Below are 20,660 nucleotides of genomic sequence, written 5' to 3' on the forward strand. Positions count from 1 at the left end.
TTTTAAGTAACAGCTTATGTAACGGTCGCCTTTGGCTGATGCAGCTCAGCAATCCCTGCGCCAAGCTGCTCTCGTGCAGCCCGGGGAGGGGGGTGAGGGGGGCGTTAATTAATGCGGGCCACGGTTCCTGCTGTGCACGGGTGGGACGCGCCGACCTGCGGCCCTGCGGAGCTGCTTGCGGGCGCCCGCGGCTCCTCTGCTGGGCAGCAGCGCGGGCGCGAGTGGACCCCGGCCCCGGCGCGCCTCGGCCGCCGCCGCGGAGCCGGGACCCGCCGGGCGGTGCCGCCGTCAGGGCCGCGGCCCCGGGCGCTGCGGGCGGCACCGCGCCGAGGGGGGGCCGCGCCGCGCCGCGGCGGCGATGCTCGGAGCGCGCTGCAGCGCTTCGGCCCCGACGCAGCGGCTCCTCCCCTTTCGGGGCCGGGCGGCGCGGCGCTGCTGCAGGAACCTGCCCGCGGAGAGCCGCCGCCCGCCGCGCCCCGCGCTGGCCCTGCCGCCGCCCCAGCTCGCGCGGCGCCGCCATGGTCTCCTGGATCATCTCCCGCCTCGTGGTGTGAGTGCGCCGCGCGGGGCCGGGGCCGGGGGCCGCGCGGGGCCCTTCCCGGCCGAGGCCGGTGCCGGCGGGGCGGCGGCGGTGCCGCAGGGCTCCGCCCCGGGAGCACGGGCGCGGCGGGCGGGCGGCCCTGAGGGCTCTGTTCTTGTCGCAGGCTGATTTTCGGTACTCTCTACCCCGCGTACTCCTCCTACAAGGCCGTGAAGACGAAGAACGTGAAGGAATATGTGAGTAGTGGCGCGGCGCGGCAGGCCCAGGAGCGGCGACACCCCAAAACGGGGGGTTTTAAACCAGAAATGCGTTTTCCCCAAGCGACCCTGGGTGAGGGAGGGGAAGCAGGAGAAAACAGCGCGATCTGGAAACATCACAGAGTCCAGCGACAAATTCTTTTCTCCACCTCTGCGCTTATCTCAGCTTCTTTTACTGCTTTTCTGATGCTGCCTCTGTTTTCTTTCAGAAAGATGAGTAATTTCCCTCAGCTTATGCCTTCCTATAAACCTTGCTTGCGGTCGGCACTCCTGTTGGCCAAGACACTGTCTTCCCAGAGTCTGTTCCTCCTCTCTGTTTCTGTCAGCGTCACCGGCTGTGACGGCGGAGCATAAAGCTCCGAAGGCTTCTCGGGGATGTGGCCGCCTTGTCCTGGGGGAAGCCGCTCGGAGGTGGCTGGTGCACACGGAGCTCCGAGGCCTGTGGGCGCATGGGACACGGAGGGAATGTGGGTGAACAGGGTGTTCACCCACATCAGTGTTGCTCCGTTGTGTCACCATGGCTGTTTGTGGGGCAGCCTGTGGTGCTTTGTCCGCCTGGCTCGGTTTGCCTCTTACAGAATGATGTTAGCAATAAATATTGCAGAATCTAGTCTTAACTATGTCTCATACTCCTTCCATGTGCTAGAACTGCATAGACTTGCCCTATGCGTTGACTTACAATTTAGCCCACCATTTTTTGAGAACTGCTGTTGCTGAGGTGACAGTATAGCTCATAGTGGACAGATTTACAAAGCATAACGTCTGACTTAGCTGATTTTTTTTGGTTGATTGGTTTGGTTGATTGTTTTGCTACTCCCGGTCACAAATACCATGATCCTTCCTAAGCTATTAAGTTTATTCATGGTAACTAGGTAGAAGAAACTATCAGAACAATCACATGATGCTATGGTTTCATAATTATCAATGTAATCCTATTACTGCCTTCTTTTGGTCGTCGTCTTCTCTTTCCTCCCAGTTGTTTGTGACTCATTTGTTTAGTCAAATGCAGATTTTACCCAGAATTTTAGCTTGCCTCATGAGCGTCAGTCATGGAATGATTGTGTTCCAGTAACAGGATTTGTATTAACTTTATGATAGCCTCAGATTTCATGGTTTCAAATGGCACTGTTGAGAAACTAGGAAAAAAAACCCTCTGTTTTTAAAAATGCCATTTGACATGCTTGTTCTGGAGTTCAGAGACCTAGTAAATATGGAGAACTTGACTTTGTAGGCACTCTTTACAGGAATCGTGCTTATTTTCTGTGGGTAGGATAGTTTCTGAGGCACATAGCACTATGCATCTTGCAAGATGCAAATGTTGTACTGATGTGATTTTCGTTTGGTAGATGATATCTAAATTGCTAAAAAATCTTCCCTAATTTGATATTTAAAAAGATGTGAGAGAGAATACTTGGGTGTCATTAAGTTATCGTAGCAGTAATGTCAACTAATTCTCTGGCTGTAAGCCCTAGGGCCCTTATGGAGAAGTGTGGGATTCATGCTTTATTGATAGAGTTTTTCTTAACTCCTGTTCTAGATTGCTGCAGCAAAGAACTTGTTCTTGGTTTAAGTAAAAATACCAAAGCTGGTTCAAGATACTGTATTTGAACTGCTAAAACTGATCTTACGTAGAAATTTGTTCTGCTTTAGAGGCTACGTTAGAAATGAGCATTTTGATGTTGGACTCCATCTGCCCAATACATTAATCTTGGGAGGGATTTGTATTTTTCAACAAAAGTGGAAAGACAGAGAAGAACAGTTTTGTTAAATACAAGGAAGGAGGAGGATAATATCTGTTCAAATGGTTCTTCATGTGAAAAGTCAGTGGAAAATTGGAATACTGTGCTGCATGTTTTCAAAGCCAGCTCTGTCCATGTATTATTGCCTCCTCATAGTGCTTAAGAACCAATGTAGATAGGGGGAAAGGACTACAGGGGAACAGCTGTGGTAGAGAGTGCATTGTACTGAAGACTGCATTGACACAGATCAAGGTATCAAAAGCAGTCCAGCTATAGCATCATATAGAGCACACTGCAAACTTACTGTTTTTTTTTCCCTCTCCCCTCCTAATGATACAAATCAATTTATCGCAAGTTCTTGGGCAGCTATGATAATTTTTTTGTGGTATTTCAGGCTTTTAAAGGAGGCAATTTGTTTCTTTTTGCATGTAATCCACAGTTTTAGTCAAATCTACATTCCAGTTATGCTTTTGTATTTAGTAAATCATGTAAGTTCTTAGTACAAGTTGGGGAGACTCCATATGGGCTGTGAGCTGAAGTTGTCAGTCATTACCTGAGAGGCAAAGACCTCACTCATTTTAAATGGATGGCAAAAAAAATACAGCTTGGTTTGACTCAGTTTCTGAAAATGTTTGTAATCTGTGCGTTACAAACTTCATAGGAAACAAAGCAATGATTCTTCCTCTATTATCTTTTCTTCTGGCTCTGGTAATGTGCAGTTCATGGACTTTCAGAGCAAAGATGGATTCCTCCAATTTATTCAGTAGTTTCCCTGTACTAATCTTCCATGACCATGTCCCGAACCTTCTTTACTCTTGACACTTGATATCCTGGTTTAATCAAGCATGTGTCTGGGGGAAGGTGGGGAGTTTAAATGTCTGCACTTCTCATTTGGCTCCCTGAACTCTTATTGTAAAAAGTAATGAATATTCAGCATCTACTGAACTTCTCAAGGAATTTTCTGATTTTACAGACTCCTTTTGTATCCTCCTTTTTCTTCATTTTCTCTTTTGCAGATCAAAGAGTCTTAGATTATCTAATGCCTCTCTATGGAGAGATAGTTCCGTACCATTGGTGCTTCTGCACATTTATTTTTTTGGCTATAGAGGGCAGGATGAAGGGTGATAGGAAGCAACAGAACGCAAGAACTAAAACTGTGTCCGAGTCTAGTATTGAAATATGTGAACACACTATGTGTTTAAACAGTAACATAATGATGTTTTCTGTTATTCTCAGTTCCTGAACATTCTGTTAGCACTTTAAAAGTCGAATGAGCATTGAGCTTGTGGTTTCATCAGGCTGGCTGCAGTGGCCCCCTTCTGAGTGGTAGGAGCTAATTTATATAACCACAATAGCGGTCACTAAGAAAAAGCAGAAACTGCACGATCATTACTTTGCAATTAATGACACAGCAATAAAATGGCTAGCTGAAGAGCAATCAGTATAGATGCCCCTTCACCAGGTCTCACTTACTTTTCTACCCAGGGAATTATCTTCTGCAAATTTCGACATCTTGTTATTCACACTCTTTCCAGACCTTTCATGAAGGTGAGCAGTGCAGATCTCAACACTGATTCCTGTGGGATTCCACTGGTTGCTTTCCTCATTGTGAAAAGTGACCATTTATTTTTTTTTAATCCTATCTATTTCCTATTTTTTAAACAGTTGTTAATCCTCAGGAGTCCCTTCCCTTTTATCCTTGACAGTTTAGTTCTTTGAGTGTTTTGGCCTGTTGGAAACTTTGTGGGAACCCCATAAAAAGTTAGATTTGCTGGTCTGTAGCTTTCAAGAAATCTCTCACCCACTGTCATCCTGTTTGCCTTCCACTTGTCATAATTCACACTCTTTTCTGTACAAAGGCTGATATAAGTTGCTGCATCCAAGGGTTAACCTAATTCAGATTATTTCTCCCATTCTTGACACTGAAAGTCAAGTTTGCTTTTAGCAAAGGTGCCCTCCTTTCTCTGTTTATCTGCTACTCACATTTGTTTTTACTTCTTGACGGCACTGAAGACTGTCCACTTTCCTCGTAAAAATCCTGACTCTGCTACTGGAAACGTTTGGGTAGCAGGTTTTATAATTTGGCTTGTTCTTAGGGAATATTGTTATTTGGCCTGTAACTGAGAAATTTGTTACAAAACCAGTAGATTTGAGGGGGGGGGGAAGAGGAAGAGGAGGAGTTATTTTGTGTTTACTTTGAAAGAAATATTTTCTACTTCAGAGAAAGGTGTGAGGAAGTAGGGAGGTGGACGTTGTGTGTCGTAATAGCACTAAATATACTTGGTAAACTAGACTGGAGATTAAACAAGAAAAGAGCGTTGATACGGTGTGATCGTTATTTTCTTGACCCTCTTGCTGAGACTTTATTTAAGAAAAAGAAAAGACCCTCATGTAATTTCTGGGAGCAATAATTAAGGCTAAGAATACTTATTAGTACGTAAAAGTGTATTTAGTAAGTAAGTAAAAGACATACTATGTCTGTCTTGTTTCTCCCCAAGGAAACACTTTAAATCAAGAAAATGTAGGACTACAGCTGCACTAAAACATTTGCACATACGTAATGACTACATTAATAAAAATTTATTAATAAAACTTTTTAATGTGAACTGCTGCACGTTTTTAATAGTGCTATGATCCCAAATAAAAGATAAGTTACATCATGATATTGCTACAGGACAGGCATTTTTTGGTATATCGGTACTCATTTATCTGTTTACAGCAGAACCTACATGTTTTCCCAGACTAATGTAACATCTGGAATGTGACCCTGCTTTCTTGTGTCGACTTTATCCTAATTTGTGGAGGTGATGAGTCATTTTTACTGATAAGACATTTTACTTTCTCTCTGGATTCAGGTGGATATCTAGTGAGTAACTGCTCTTTTTGTAGGTGAAGTGGATGATGTACTGGATTGTGTTTGCCTTTTTCACAACAGCAGAAACTCTTACGGACATCGTTCTTTCTTGGTGAGTATCTTGGTGGCTTGCTTTTTTTTTTTAATAGAAAAAAGAGTGAGGAGTAGTGATAGAGTGCTAAGAATAAACTCTGTCTCTCCTCTAGGCATTCTCAACCCACATGAAGAGAGTTTGAAGGTTTGTAGAAGTTGTGGGTAACAGCTGTTGTCTTAGCTGTTTTGTTTCCTGTAGTTGCAAACAGCTAAGATAGGTCCATAAGATGGTCTTCAGCCGTTGATTGCACAAAATACTTATGAGAGGCTATTACATGAACTAGTAGAATTTGGGAAATGATGAACTAAAAGACACATTAAAAAGAAAAAAGTAGATGGAAGGGATCTGTTTTGTTTTGCAAGGCTGATGTATGGAGGAGCAGATCAGATGCATGTCTCTGCTCTGAGTGGTGTTTTATATGATGAGAATTTCTTCCACTGTCAGGGATGTGGGAGAGAGCAAATTCTTAAGCTTTTCGGTGCTGTGTGTCATGCTTGGCAATATCTGTATGGAGGCCTCCAAAACTGACAAGTCATTGTTTCACATCTTCAACTGAACCGACCTTTGGAACAGGAAGTCTTCAATTTCTTCATTGCTTAAGTATTTTGTGCTTTGCACATATCTCTGAAACAACTCACCCTAGTCTGAGTTGTATCTTTTAAAGAAACATGATATGGCTACATCTGTCTTACAGAAGTGCTCAGCAGTTTTGTCTCTTCCTGCATGAACTTTGAAAAGCAGACAAAGATCTGGAACGTACAAGAGCTTTGCCTTGTTCACATACTAAAAATGGCACACTAAAAACAAAAATCTCTTACTACTAATATATACAATAGAAAGTTTGCGTTCAAGTACTTGAATCTCTGCTGTCTTTCTCAGAGACTTTACTGAATGAAGGCTAAAGATGAGACTTACATGCTACTAGCTCTTTTTCATTTACACTGATCCTCCTTTTGTATCTCATCTGAGAAGCACCTGCTGATTTTAGGAATTGAGCCATCAGCCCTAGCAAGAATTTAAGAGTTGTAAACCTTGGAAAATGAGAAGGAACTACTGTAGTATTAACTTCCAGTCTCTAAATAAACTTCTTGATGGTGAGAATGGCTATCAGATTGTAACTTGGTGTGTTTGCAGGGCTAAGAGATGCCCTGTTTACGAAGTTTTCATGGCTATGGATGAAAGACTAAATGACCCTTGAAGAAGGTATGTCATAAGGTTTTAAAGAGGATTTTGCTCTTCTGACATGACATACTGATTCTTTTTTTCTGAGTCTTTACTCTTTCCTTTGTTCTTTCTGCCTGTGCTGCTCTCTACCAGTTGTCTCCCTCTGCCTCTGTACTGATCTTGATTCCCTTTCTCTATCTTTCTCTTTCTTTTTTTTTTTTTTTCTTCTCTTTCTTTCTCTCAGGTTTCCTTTTTATTTCGAGTTGAAAATCGCATTTGTGATTTGGCTGCTGTCCCCTTACACCAAGGGTTCCAGTGTCCTCTACAGGAAGTTTGTGCACCCAACGCTCTCCAATAAGGAGAAGGTACTTGCTTGTTGTCAGAAGATACTAACCTGTCTGGAAGTTGACTGACTTCTGATTCAGTTATGCCATAATGAAAATTGAAATGTGTGAGTCATAGTTGTGCTGACATTAGCAGATGTAGAATGATTCTGTCTCTGTCATAAAGATGTCATGCTGCAGCTTACTGAGGATGACAATATAGCCAGTTGTTTCCCTCATGCTTAGAAAGCTTGTTTGATTAATCCAGTGCCATGAGCCCATATAGTCACTCTCTGTGGTTAAGCTCACTGAATTGTGACAAAAGCATCATATTCTGTAGCCAGGCTATTCTTTCGTGTTCTCAGTATAAGCAAGTGCATTGTTTCAGTTGCTATAATTTGAGGTAGCTTTCTGTAAATCAGAGTTGCATTTGCAAGCTTTCTATAAATAGCAAAGACAGGTACTTGATCAATGGCTGCTGATGCTGGTAGCCTTGGTAAAAGGATCCTGATGAGCTCTGTGTTTGTAAACATGGTGGGGGGAGACTTTGCTCATATTTGTGACTAGGACCTAAATGCTGTGTTCCCCATTGCCTTCCTAGGAAATTGATGAATATATCACTCAGGCTCGTGACAAGAGCTATGAAACCATGATGCGAGTTGGCAAGAGAGGGTTAAACCTGGCTGCCAATGCAGCAGTTACTGCAGCTGCAAAGGTAATGCCACACCTGTGTAGTACAAATACGCTGTAAGCTTCTGTGATGTGCACAAGTTCCCCAGCAACTTAGCTTTGTGACCCACAGCACTAGCTGCTGGGAATGTTAATGATGCTGGTACTTGTTCAGACCAGTCAACTTTTCCTTTTTTCTTGTCTCTTCCTGCATGAAGGGAATCCTGTCCCTTGACTTGCAAAAAGAGTCTGTAAGTCTGACTTACAGAAGGGAGGGGAGGAATGGAGTTTGCTTTAGCCTTTTTGTTGTTGGTCATGGGAACATACTTCTCTTTTTTCCCTTCTCTATTCTTTTCAGAATACCTTAGCGGGGAATGGGGTACCTTCCCACTTCTGAATGATCCTCTATGAGATTATCTTGGTGAAGACAAAGGAGACTAACACTAATTAACTTAACACTAGACTTGATACTAATTTTCATGTCCTCTTAGGGCCAGGGCGTTTTGTCTGAGAAACTGCGAAGTTTCAGCATGCAGGACCTCACTCTGATCCGGGATGAGGATACTGTGCATTTGCGAAGCCACGAGCCACAGTTGCAGCCCTCTGGTGGGAGTCTCCTTGAAACGATTGAGGATTCAGGTATAGTACACAACTGTTGTTCCATTCTGTGAGTCCTCATATGGTGAGCTGCGAGGAGATCCCTGGACTTCATGCTTTGAGTCCCAGAAGGACTACAGAATTGCAAATTATCTAGAGGAAGTTGTGTTGTGCTACCTAGTCCCCTCCCATCTTCTAACGCATCTCTTTACTTAGGTTATTTTTTGTAAGGATTGTTGACATCTCTCCTCCATGTGCTCCTTAATGACTTGCCATTTGAGATTTGCTGTGTTTTTTTTTCAAAAGTCTTTGATAAAACTTTCTGTTTTCCTTAGCTTCCTGTTACTCCTCAGGAGAGGAGAGCAGTGTGGCACAGAGATCTAATGGAACCCCATCTGAGACTAGAACAGATCCGTCAGATGAAGATGCAGGAGATAAACTGCCTAAACGTACCCAGAGCCTCAAAGCTTCTAAGAAGATGACAAAAGCTGAGGTGAGCTACTGTGCAAGTTATTTTCAGTACAGACTTTGATTTCAGTACAGACTGTGAAGCCAGAGTTTTGTTGGAAGGCTCTGGCTTCACAGTCTCACTGAGTTGAAAAGCTGTTTATGTATAAACTTTGCTTGACTAAGTCTTTGCTAGTAAAGTCGTACATGAGAGCACTTGCTGTCTGCAGGGGCGCCTACTTTACAAATGTCTAACTTCTATATTCTTATACTACTGTGATCTTTATTCCTGGGACAGCTACTTTCTGCTCATCTAAAATGCAAATGTTCCATACCCTCTTAAGCCTTCCTGGACTTCTGCATGTTTGATTTAGCAAAAGTATCATTTGGGGCCCATATAGATGTGTTTTGTCCTCTTGAATTTTGGGTAACTGGTCATTGAGCTGTTGCTTCCTATGGCCCAAGATACTTGCAGCTGTATTCAGATGGGCATGAGCTGCCTATATTCATATCATTGAAACATAATGTACATAAAAATGAATGCAGTTGCGTCTTGGAGCAATTTCAGTTTAATGATCTTTTCAGAGCTGGTATGATTTGTGGAATATGCTCTTCAAGCTGATGCTTCCCAGGTTTTTGCTCTTACTTCAAGTTTTTTTTTTTTTTTTGTTTGATTTATACATGATAAAGTACTTCTCCCTTTTAACTTGGGGTCATCTTGTATTATTTGCTTGGCTTATTTCAGACTCCTATTTTTTTTTCCTTTTCTTTCTTTCTTTCTTTCTTTTTTTTTTAAGCTGCAGAGTGATATATGACTATATCATGTTGTAGAGCTTTTCAGGCTAAGTGTAGTAATTGAAAAATCTGGAGAAAAATAATCAGCAAAACATTATGTTAAGTTGTGCTGTTGACCCTGAGTTTACAGTGTACAAGATACCATTAAATGTAATCGGGCACTCTGTGTAACATGTCATATACGTCTGCACCCTTTCTTCATTCTGTTAAACATCTAGGTGTTGAAGTAAACTAATGTAAGATGGCTCTTTCTTTCTCCTCAGCTTCCAGTAAGAGGTGTGAAAGCTCGGCCCAAGAAGAAAGCTGCAGGCTCTGTTGCTTCTGTTGAGTCATCCTAAGGAGACTTCCCCCTCCCCAGCACCTATCTCTGTCCCAGGATTTGCCTGTCACCTTTGAGGGGAAACTCCAAAGGAAGAGAGCTGAGATTCATGTACATAACAGCTACTGCTTTGTAGAGCTCATTCCCAGGCAAGGGGGAAGCTGAGATTTAGAACATGAAGTAGAGGATACACATCCTCTGGAATTTTCTCCTTTTCATCTCTCTGTTGGAGGGAATGCCAATATGTCTGTACATAGCCTGTTGCTTTGGGATTCCCTCTGAATAACTCTAGTTGGGGAGAATCTTTGCTGGAAGAGCTGACTAGGGTTAGAGATGTCCGTTGCACAGAAGCTGGAAAAAATATTAGACACTGGAGTTCCACAGGGGTAGGTGGCTCCCCAAAATGTCTTACCTTGCTCTGGGTATCCTTCTGCAGCTGTGTGTGGTTAAGAAGTGCCCAATATAACTCATACTGTTTTAGAATGACCAGTACCTGTCATGTCCAGCCTCTTTCAGGAGGGGACTGAAATGATGTGTGCTGAGTACTTTTGAACACAAAAAGGTCTAGCTTCTGGGAGGAATGTGGCAGATTCCAGTTCCTGATACTGGAAGATAAGAGTTTGATTTTTATTTTATTTTTCCAGACAGTCAAATGAGGGAATTGAAAAACTGAGTTATGAAGAAAAAGTGCTAGTATATGCACACATGATGGAGCAGATGTAGGTATTTGTGACAGTTAAATATTGAGAAGGAAAGCGGGGCATCTGTAAAGGTTTTTGATTTACTCCTTGAAGCTGCTTGAATTTTATTTCAGGTTCTGTTGTTCGCTTTTGATACCTGTAAGAACATCAGTGAGAGAAGGAAAGATGGGCAGGGAGAATGCGGGCGGGGAGTGGCTGAACTCCACCTCATCCTGATAGTTGTTACCACAGATTCGTTCATTATGATGATGATTGGGGAAAACCTAGCTCAATACAGTCTTCAGACATACCTGGAAAAAATCAAGAAGCCCTTGTCTCTTTGCTTTAGGAGAGCCAGTTCTCAGAGCATGGAAAGTGAAAAAACAGTTGAAGTATGAAGTTCACTAATCCTGGGATTACATTTATGGGGGAAGAAGAGAGGGGGTAGGGCACAGTGTTGGGATTAATCAATCCTCTTACTTCATCCTACTCCAGCTCTTGAACAGTTTTTTTTCTGTCTGACCATGTGCCATATTTACCAATGTCCTGAGGCATGAGCAATATGCAACACTTGAGACAGAACTACACTGAAAGTAGAGTATTATTCTGTGGGAGTGAGACTGCAGCACTGCAGAGAAAATTGGAGTCATGCCAAGCCATCCTAGATTCTAATCTATTGAGAGTTGTTAAGGGGAGATTCCCTGTACACATACAAGCAGGTTCAGTGGGGATTTATGAGATGAGTAGAGCTGCTGTTGTTGAGTTACATAATGGGGGACCACCATTATAAATATGACTTGCTGAAGAAATACTCCATTGTCTTAGTCTTTACTGTAACTAGTGATCAAAGGAATCTGGCTTCTCCTTCCCAGCTGAAGACTACTCTTGGCTCTAGGTGCAGGCATTGTTTGCCTGTGTCTCTTGCTGTCGTATTTCTGAAATTGTGGTGAAGACACTGTACCCTAGTGTTTTGCTGCTGACAATGCATAGAAGCACTTCCGCAATTAAGGCTGCGCACATATTTCTGCCCTAAAGGACATCCCTTCAAAAGTTTGTAACTTTGAAGATGGGGACTGAAATTTTGCTTGTTTTCCAATGTCTTGGTGGCAAATTTTTATGAATTGCCTAGCTATTTTGGGGTGGGAGGAGGGTGGAAATAAGGAAACAGTTATTTTTGCTTTTATTTGTAGCTTTACAGGCTGTGTCAGGAACCTCCATCTTGTCAGAAATGCTTGTCCTAAATTATTCATAAGTCCTTTGAGGGCCCAGATCAAAAAGATCAAAATCTGTTTGATTTGGCTTTTAGGTTTGAGCTTTAAAAAAAATAGTAGTTTGCTCTCTCTAGTTTGTTACCAAACAACGTATCCATGTATCACTGGTATTGTTCATGCAATTGCATGTATTGAAGCAGAAATTATTTCCAAGGGAAATCCCTCTTTCCACATGATGGGTAAAATACAGGAGAGGAAGTCCACACTGAATGTATAGAAGATTCAGTTGTGAAGAACTGCTGTCCTAGACTGTACTATATTGAGCAAGATAGAACCATTATTCTTTATCCACCAAGTACCTCTATGACCACATTACTTGAAATTTTTTAACATAAAAGTCTTCACAGCAAACTTTTGATTAAATGATTGTGAGGAACTTGATTTGGAAGCAAAGAATTAGATAGTCTGACTTGTGCTGATTTTCCTGCCCATTCCTTCTATGTGTGTTGTGCTAGTCTCAGATTTCTCTGTTTTCATACCATGACTTTCAAGAATACTTTTTAGAATCAGTTCATTTATAGTAATTCTCCCTGTTCCGAAATGCAGGAAGGATTTCTGCAGACTTAATTTGGGTGCTTGGATCTACCTATGTCTTTCTGAACTAGATTGTATGCTGAATATCTTTTACATAGCACTGATATTTAATGCCGTTAGCCTGTGGGTGAGGATGGGTCAGTTTTATTCTGACTTATATAGAAAAATTAAAAGAATTCTTATCGTAAGAGTCTGGAGTGGAATCAGGGACTACATCTAGTATGAGATATGAACCTGATGAGTCAGGCAGCAGAACTTACCCAGAGCGAGAGCAGTGTCAGCATGGCCACTGTGTTGTTCTTCCAGTATAAATGTAAGTGACTGCTAGATTTGGCTATGCTTGATCAAAGCCTCTGCAGATCTGCCAGCAACTATGTGATAATTTAGGGAGTTTCTAGATGCAGTTCTGCACTGGATGGCATGGTCATACATAGAATTTCTCTTGTTAATGAGAGTGCTGAATGTGCTGTTTTGGTAAAATGCTTTTAGCAGATGTTGTTCAGTCTTTTCAGCAGAAAATGCTAAAATGTAGTTCCTATTCAGTATCTTCCGTGGGCCTCATTGTGCGGTTAAGCAAATGGTTAAATCTTCACCTCACAGTAGAACCCATTGTGTTCAGTGTTTATACCCCTCTCCTAATACACCTAAGCACAGAGAAAAACACAATAAGAGAAAATGAAACCCAACATTTTTAAGGTTGTGTGCCTAAAAATTGTCCAAAAGTACCTACACCACAAGATACAGAGTAAAGCCATGACTTTCCTTCAAAAGGAAATGTCATACCTCCACACTTTATAATACTATGAGTCTGTGTTCTGTATTTGGAAAAGAAAACTGTGAAACCTGGTTTCCCTTCTGAAAAAATAATGACTTGCTGCATGAAAGGGAAGAATGTTTTCTCCCTTGGTGGTCCCCTCCTGGGTAGGTAAGTAAAAGGAAAAGAGAGAGCAGACTACTTTAAGATCCTGATCCCACCATTCCAGCTAAATATCTTGATTTCTTACTGTTCTCTAGGGAGTTTCTGATTCTCTAGCCTTACATTTCCCAGGGTCTAGGGGGACTGATTTCTTTTAGACTAGGTTTTAAGTAGAGGGAATATTAAAGAAGGAGATGCTAGAGTTCTTAAAATTGGAGAGCTTGTTCTCAGAAAAACACACCTTCCCCCAGTTTAGTGCAGTGTGTTCTATTCATTGTCCTTTCGCAGTGGTGGGCTGTCATTATACATCCCTCTTGGAAGTATGACTTGTTCACAATATATGGCCGTGACATTTCTGCATTGAAAAGCAAGATTTCCAGAGAACACTGACTTTCCAGAAGTTGATGCTTTTGAGTTTTATTTAATTTGCTGTTTTAATCAGTAGGACATACAGTGCCTTAGGATGAAAGTGGGATAATTACGGAACACACTGCTGGTTCTCAGATCTGCACAGAGCATTGTACCAAGGAGACTTGCATGTTAAATGTGAAATGTCATTGTATGTTTGACAGCAGCTGTTAAACTGAGCTGGGTTTTCCTAACTGTTTTCCAGACTTGCATATGATGCTAGAAAGTGCAGCTTGTTTCTGAAGAGAGAAATCTAAACAATATTCTTACCCTTCTTTCTAATGGGAACACTGTATTATTATGTTACTCTGCAACTCACTGGTGAGATGCTGAACCACATTGCTGCGTGTAACTGGTCAATACTCTAGTTTTTCTTGCTCAGCCCACCAGGAATCCATAATCTGCTTCTCTAGTTGAGACATCTTGTGGCACTCTCTGAGTTGCCCTATGAAGTCATATATATGGAAAACCAGCGAAGTATTCTAAAACTGTATGAGTTTGTGTACTCTATATTTGCTCTGAAGCCTACTGAATTTAATGTTTAAGAGCCTGTATGTGCATATATGCATATGCCATGTGGGGATATGCTTTAGTGTTACTGAGGGGAAAGGATGTTTGGTCACTCTTTCTCTGGCATTTGGCACTATTACAAGAAACTGTAAACATGACTCAATTTATGTTATTTCTAGATACTGTTATGAACATGCTAAATCAAGCCTGGAGATGTTAAGAGGTGTCCAGAGAAACTTGTTTGTGAGAACAGTTGGTTTGAATGGTAACTGAAAACAATAAATTTGCATAGCAGCTGAGAAGCGGTGCTACAGTTTAGGACAGAAAATGGGCTATGTACAGTAAAGATTTGTCCAGGAAATATCACTGATTCCTTCTGTGCCTCAAGGACCATATGGATTCGAGGCTGGTTTCTCACTTGCAGCACCTCTGACTCTGTGTCTTACCTGTCTAAGCTGGACTTGAACAACATGCATTCAAACTCTTGAACCTTTCATCACATCACAACAATAAAGTTTGAATTCTTTCTCAGTAGTCATATAGACTGCAGGGAGGACTGGATGAATATCAAGTATCTTACGTCATTTTGTTGTAGATGTGTTATATTGGGGAAGTACTAGCAGGGAGCTCCAAAGGAAGCATTCATCTGGGAAACTGCCTATGTTCACTTCCCTCCCCCCTCCCTCACCAGCCATATTTTTGGACCAGAACAATGAACCAACCTCTGAGCTTTGCTACACTCATACACAGACATCTGTAGAATCCCGAAGTTCAATGTCAGAACTGCTGTTTTCCTACTTACAATGAAGAGCTGGAATCAAAATAGTATAGAATGCAGAAAAAATGTGCACCTACTTTTGTTTTTCTTCAACATTGCAGGTAAATTTAGGTCTTTGCTGCTGCTTTCCCCAAAACATTTCCATAAACCCGCTGCAAATGAAACATTATTTGTCTGCTCTGTTTCTCTACTCCTGACCTCTCATGACCTAGTTATGGTTCTCATATTTCCTTACATTAAGTAAAAGATTACATTTTGCTGAGTGTAGAGACATAAAAATGCCTTATTTAAAAGCCAAAATTTAGCCTTTTCCTGTTATCTCATTATCCAGTCTTATGGCCTAGCGTCCTACAGTGTCTTGTACAACAAGACCTCAGGCTGAGACCCAGGTGGAACCTGAGCATGTTACTGTTAGCATAGTTTGCTCTGTCTCCCTTTCCTTGAAGTTGGTTTTGGCTGCAATCTACCTACTGCCAACCCTTTGGACAGGAGTATTCTATGTTTAACCAAATAATGTTAGAAGTAATGTCTGTGGGAGGGCTGCAAAACTGAATGAAGCAGCAAGGGTCTGAGCCTTCTGTAATATGTAAGTACTTCAGACTGTACTTGGAGGATTTATAGCAGCAGTAAAAGTGCTTTGCCATACTGAGTCATCAAAGATAGGGAATTGAGTTGTGTTCTTTGTAGGGAACTGAGGCTGAATGACAAGCATTTAACCATAAACTGTACTGTCAAGAGTATGTCTTCATTTCAGTATTGTGGGAATAGCAGGTTTAGGTTCATATAGGTTAGTACTGGTACAAAGGAGTCTACCTACAGCAAATCTCAACCTACTAACTAACCTTGATCAGCCTGACAGCTCTCTGCAAATGCCAGCTATAGATATCTACATTACATCGATTTGGCTATGACAACCAATTTCAGTATCTGTACAGACACCTTTTTCCTAGCCATTTGTCCAAATTGAAAATAGAAACTTCCTATAAGCTGTATTTCTTTGGCAACAGTAGGTAAATTTGAAGTTTTCTGCCTGTTTCTCAGCTTTTAGACAAAATATACTGCCATGCAGGAGATGGGTATAGAGCATCCCTGTACTATCAGGGAATGAGAGACCCTACTTTTTTTTTTCTTGGAGCTTGGTTGGTAATGCCTCTGTGGCATACAGTAGATGTATGTTAGAATGTATTGAAAACTGTTCCCAAAAAGAGAGTAAAAAGCACTTCTGCTGATGTGTAGTATTTTATGTTGTCTAGTGATAATTTCTACAAGGGCATGACTTTCTTTCTTTCTTTTCATTGTGTAGCAGAATTGATGAGGTTAGCTGGTGTGTAGTGTTAGTGTTTGTGGCAGTAAGCAACAATTGCATATATGAGTGCTAAAGGATTTCTACTGCACAGATGGCACATTTCAGGAGAGGAAAGTGAGATTAAAATACAAACATCTTAATCTAGTATTAAAATTTTATAGTAATAAAATTCTGTCAAGACTGGAAGAACTGAATGAATATTCCCTAACAAATCTGTTGTGAGTTAAAAAAGGAAACAGGAGTGGGTGAAAGGTAGTTCAGCAGCCTCTGTAACAAAGGCTGAAATTCCTGCTAGAAGGGGTTATTCAAGTGTCTTCCATCTGAAGTCACTGTTTTTACCAAATTTCTCCTTTCTTCCTAAAGTAACATTCCTGCACATGCATTTGATTCTTAAGAGCCTGAATAGATTGGAGTAGCTTTCATCAGAGTGCAAGTATTAATTTTTGGCTGTTTTCAGAAATTCCCAGTGAAAGCAGAGCAGTTATGTCAAAAATGGGTCAAATAGTATGGAATGTCAGAAGAACACAACTGAAGGAGATCAGAGAGGACTCGTTTGAAAGAATGTTTTTAACTATTTGTGCTTACTAGTTAATCCCAACTGACTCTAATCGCTTTTAGGAGCAGGGTGTAGGGAGCACTGCACCCAGTGCTTTAAGGAAAACCTCTGTTCAGTGTGCAGTGCAGCACCCGCAGTGCTCTGATGCTGAGCCTTAATTGGAATATTGCGTTAACACTGGTCACTTCATCTCATTAAGAGAGTATAGTCATAGAAGATCATATCTTCTGATGACAAAGTCTGGAAAGGTGGATGTGTGAAGATGCAACTGAGAGAACTGCGATGGCTAACCTTGAAGAAGGATGCCAAAAATCCCCAATGAGGACTGAAAAAAGGAAATTAAACAAATCTTTTTCTGTTTGCAATCAATAAAATGACAACAAAAAATAGTGGGATTCGGTTAAAACAATAGCTGGCAAATTTGGCACTGGTGTATTCTCTCAGTTGAATAACCTATACAATCGCTTCACGTAGTTCTTTGTCTTAGAGATTAGATTAAAAAAAATACATACAAGGAAACTAAACTTTTATCTCGAGTAATGCGTAGTGACTTACCAAGAAGAAAGCAAGTTGAATTTTTTTGGTGACTTTGTAAAATTAGGAGGTAAATTATCCAGTTTTCAAACCTAGTGCGGCTGCCTTTTGGGGATGGGACACAGTTGATGGATTCCTTAATTTGGACTCCTTGTTGTATTATTATGAATGTCACATAGAGATAAATGAAATTTTTATTCTGACATGTGACCATGAATTCATGTCTAAATTCAGGCATGCTGACAAGACAGGGTTGGTTGAATTAGAGCCCAGTGAGAATGTGGAGAGGCTGAAGCAGATTTAGCCAGCTGAAGATGACTGAAAGAGCTTCCTTGAAATGTCCAATTTAGAGACTTCATAGCAATGCGTGACTGATTCTATAGTTCTGTGACAGAGTTTCTGTTAGCACAGTGCTAATTTAAAGTCGGTAAGCTACTGAGTTGTGAATTGCTTTTTGTCCACCAGAGGGCATGAGCACAACATACAATCAGGGAAAACTGGAGACTAGAGACCCGTGTGGCGTTAGCTAAGTTATGAGTGGTTGAACATCAGCATCTTCTATGTTTGAGGGTGAAGTTAGGTCCTGCTTAGAAAGAGTAAAAAAAAAGGAGGGGGGGAGGGGGCCTTAATGGAGAAACGTGAAGTACTACTGCAGTTAACCCCTGTCTGAAAGGCCCTTTGAGCTTACTGGGCTTTGTAGTTGAACTACTTTCCATGAGGTTTGCTGAGATCACAGTCGTGGAAGCAGCTGTGTAAATGGCTATGCTTGTGATTTGCTGTTTGCAATTAAACAGTTTCTGTGTGTGTGTGTGTTTTTGTGTGCACTTCAGTAGCATTACTCTAATTTATCCTTGGAATTTTATTATTTTCAGTAGAATTTCCTGGTAAGAATGAGTAGTTTCTTTCAGTTGGATCTGTATTATGTGAAAATAGAAGCAATTTTAATCTATGGCAATTTGTGACCATAGCAGCAGAGAGTTATCATTAGGAAGTGCTGATGGAGGCTTGTTTGTGTGTGTCTGTGTGTGTGTGTGTTTTTGTTCTTGGTAAATCGTCAGCCTAATTTATAGTGTGTAAGTATTTCAGGACAAACACTGACTTTTTTTTTTTTTTTTTTTTTTTTTTTTAAACTATGCAGGGTCACATGGGTACAAGGGATTTTTCTATAAAAAGTACTTCGATACTTAGAGTGAGATCTGAAATTGCTTTAAATTATTTGCCAGTGTGAGCTGATCCACTGATGGATCAGCTACCGAAAGAACACTTCTGTTCATGATTTAGATATGTAATTTTTTAGCTGTTTATTAATGGAACTACGTTTCAAATCAAATTCCTAATCCTTGATTTCATATAGGAATTTTGAACAGTCACCAGGCTAAAGTATTGACTCTCTAACTGCCCTCTCTAACTGTTACTAATATCTTAGAAACATTGCTTACTCTGTTTGCCTTATACCCCTCCACCCCCCAAATTACAGATTGCAGTTGATTCCCAAATGATGCAACTGGAATAATGTGTCTTGTTCAGATGGGTTTCCTCCCTCTATCTGCTTATTCTGCATACAGTCACACTGAAAAGTAAAGTGTAAAGTTCAGGAACTCAGACTCAGAAAACTTTCTATTTGTGTAGTCTAGGCAACACTGACTTAGTGACACCTTGTTGACAGCTGGAAGTTAATTAGTGACTCAGTGTTTACTTGCAAAGATTTCATGAAGTGGTCTGTAATGACACAAATCCCATCACTGCGAGTAGATAGTTCATTACAGAGGTAGGAGATGGAAACCCTGTTATTGGCACTGGCATTTTAAATTGCCTTTACAGCTCGTGTACAAGATGTGGTACTCTGCAAACCCAAGTTCCTTCTTAAACCACTTTCTGTTAAAGGAATATGAAAATTCTTGATTCGAGCCATGGGCTGAGGGAGCGTTTCCAAAAATCCAATATTGTGCTGCAAACAGCTCTGTACTGTCCTGAACAAAAATACTTAGTGCACAGTTATTATACCAGTCACTTACTGAAATAACTTTTAGGGGAATGGGAGAGAGAATGGTATAGAGAAAACATGCAGGCTTTCCTAAAGTTTCTCTGTGGAGAGACTCAGGCTCCCAAGAGGCAGCAGAATCTTCAAATGAGGAAAATAAAACAGATAGTATCTAGGCTTATTAAATACCTAGAGAGAGCAAGAGAGGTGCATCATGCTTTTTTGAGAAGCAAAACAAGTTTACTTCACTGAAGTTATTTTGGAAGGGAAAATGAATGTCCCAGGCATTTCTGTTACTGGGTTTTGTGTCTAATTCCCATTGGCTTCATTAGGGGTTGAGAAAATAAAACTTTGAATCTGAGTTCAATTATTTAATGATCTTTGTTGCAGAGTGGATAACAATAGCCTAAATGAAGTGGTAACACATTGGGAATGTACCAGTGGCATAAACTCATAGCCTACAATGAAAGAGATGGTTTTGAGGTATGGTATGAGAGCTGACTTTTAAGTAGGAATTCCCCAGGAAGTTTCAGCACATCCTCAGAAGAGAACTGTGACTGCTATGGAGTCAGAGGGCTGCAGCTGGTTTCTTCTGGACGCACTTTTCCAAAGGGAATTTTTTTTTGTCTGAAGAGCTTTATACTGACACCTCTCCCACTGGAGGAATGTGGCCTTACGACTTGATTGTGAGGTGGGACTTAGATACCTTCTAATTGCTTAGCTGGCCAGTGAATTTATTATTGTGGTGAACACTAAAGTACTTGCATTAACAACTCAAATGTTTTAGAGTCAGAGATGCATGCTTTCCAGAGAACTTCATTTGGTATTCCAGATCCTGACTGCAGTGTCAACAAAATTTGGGTTTTGTTATGACAATTGCACCAAATAGTCTGATCATGAAGTTGTATGATTTTGAATGATAATGTCAGTCTTGACTGTTCCCCCCTCTCATCATTAGGACACATTCTTTCCTCTAACTGTTTTTCAGGAAGCAGCAGGAGGCACATGAATGTTTGACCTTGCATTTCATAATGTATGGGAATCCTAGTAGGCACACAGAGAGACAGTCTGAGATTCTTTGTGATTTTGAGAAAGAAGCCGCCTCTTATCTAGGGCATCATAGATGAAAATTTATGGACAAAAAGTAGGTCCAAGGTGTACAAGGAGGCTCCTGTAGGAAAGAGCAAGAGAGTTTAGAAGAGGGTCAAACACTCTTTATTGTCAAATTTTAAGAAGAATTTGATGTGTTTCTGTCCTGCTGTTTTCCACCATATGATCAAACAATTAAATAAACAACATTGAGCTTACATGCAGGTGCTAAATCTTAACTGTATATTGTGCTTTGCCCCGAAGCATTTGAGAGTCCAGGAGCGTGTATTGCATTACA

General features: G+C 41.1%; 1 protein-coding gene across 1 annotated transcript; it reads left to right on the forward strand.

The window, feature by feature from the left end:
* Nucleotides 1-488: 488 nt before the first annotated feature.
* Nucleotides 489-14,841, forward strand: REEP2 (receptor accessory protein 2). Its single transcript, XM_062587525.1, has 8 exons — nucleotides 489-550; nucleotides 705-777; nucleotides 5,427-5,503; nucleotides 6,894-7,014; nucleotides 7,574-7,687; nucleotides 8,133-8,280; nucleotides 8,574-8,731; nucleotides 9,744-14,841. The coding sequence occupies exons 1-8, from the start codon at nucleotides 519-521 to the stop codon at nucleotides 9,816-9,818; spliced, it is 798 nt and encodes a 265-aa protein (XP_062443509.1). The 5' UTR covers nucleotides 489-518; the 3' UTR covers nucleotides 9,819-14,841.
* Nucleotides 14,842-20,660: the final 5,819 nt, after the last annotated feature.

This window comes from Rhea pennata, chromosome 14 (genome assembly GCF_028389875.1).
Source record: "Rhea pennata isolate bPtePen1 chromosome 14, bPtePen1.pri, whole genome shotgun sequence".
Classification (NCBI taxonomy): domain Eukaryota; kingdom Metazoa; phylum Chordata; class Aves; order Rheiformes; family Rheidae; genus Rhea; species Rhea pennata.

What these genes read in the sequence shown, in the direction of transcription:
- REEP2 (XM_062587525.1), top strand. Translation starts at nt 519, where the DNA reads ATGGTCTCCTGGATCATCTCCCGCCTCGTGGT. An exon ending in CGAAGAACGTGAAGGAATAT is followed by an intron (nt 778 to 5,426) that starts GTGAGTAGTGGC and finishes CTCTTTTTGTAG; the next exon opens with GTGAAGTGGATGATGTACTG. An exon ending in TGAAACGATTGAGGATTCAG is followed by an intron (nt 8,281 to 8,573) that starts GTATAGTACACA and finishes TGTTTTCCTTAG; the next exon opens with CTTCCTGTTACTCCTCAGGA.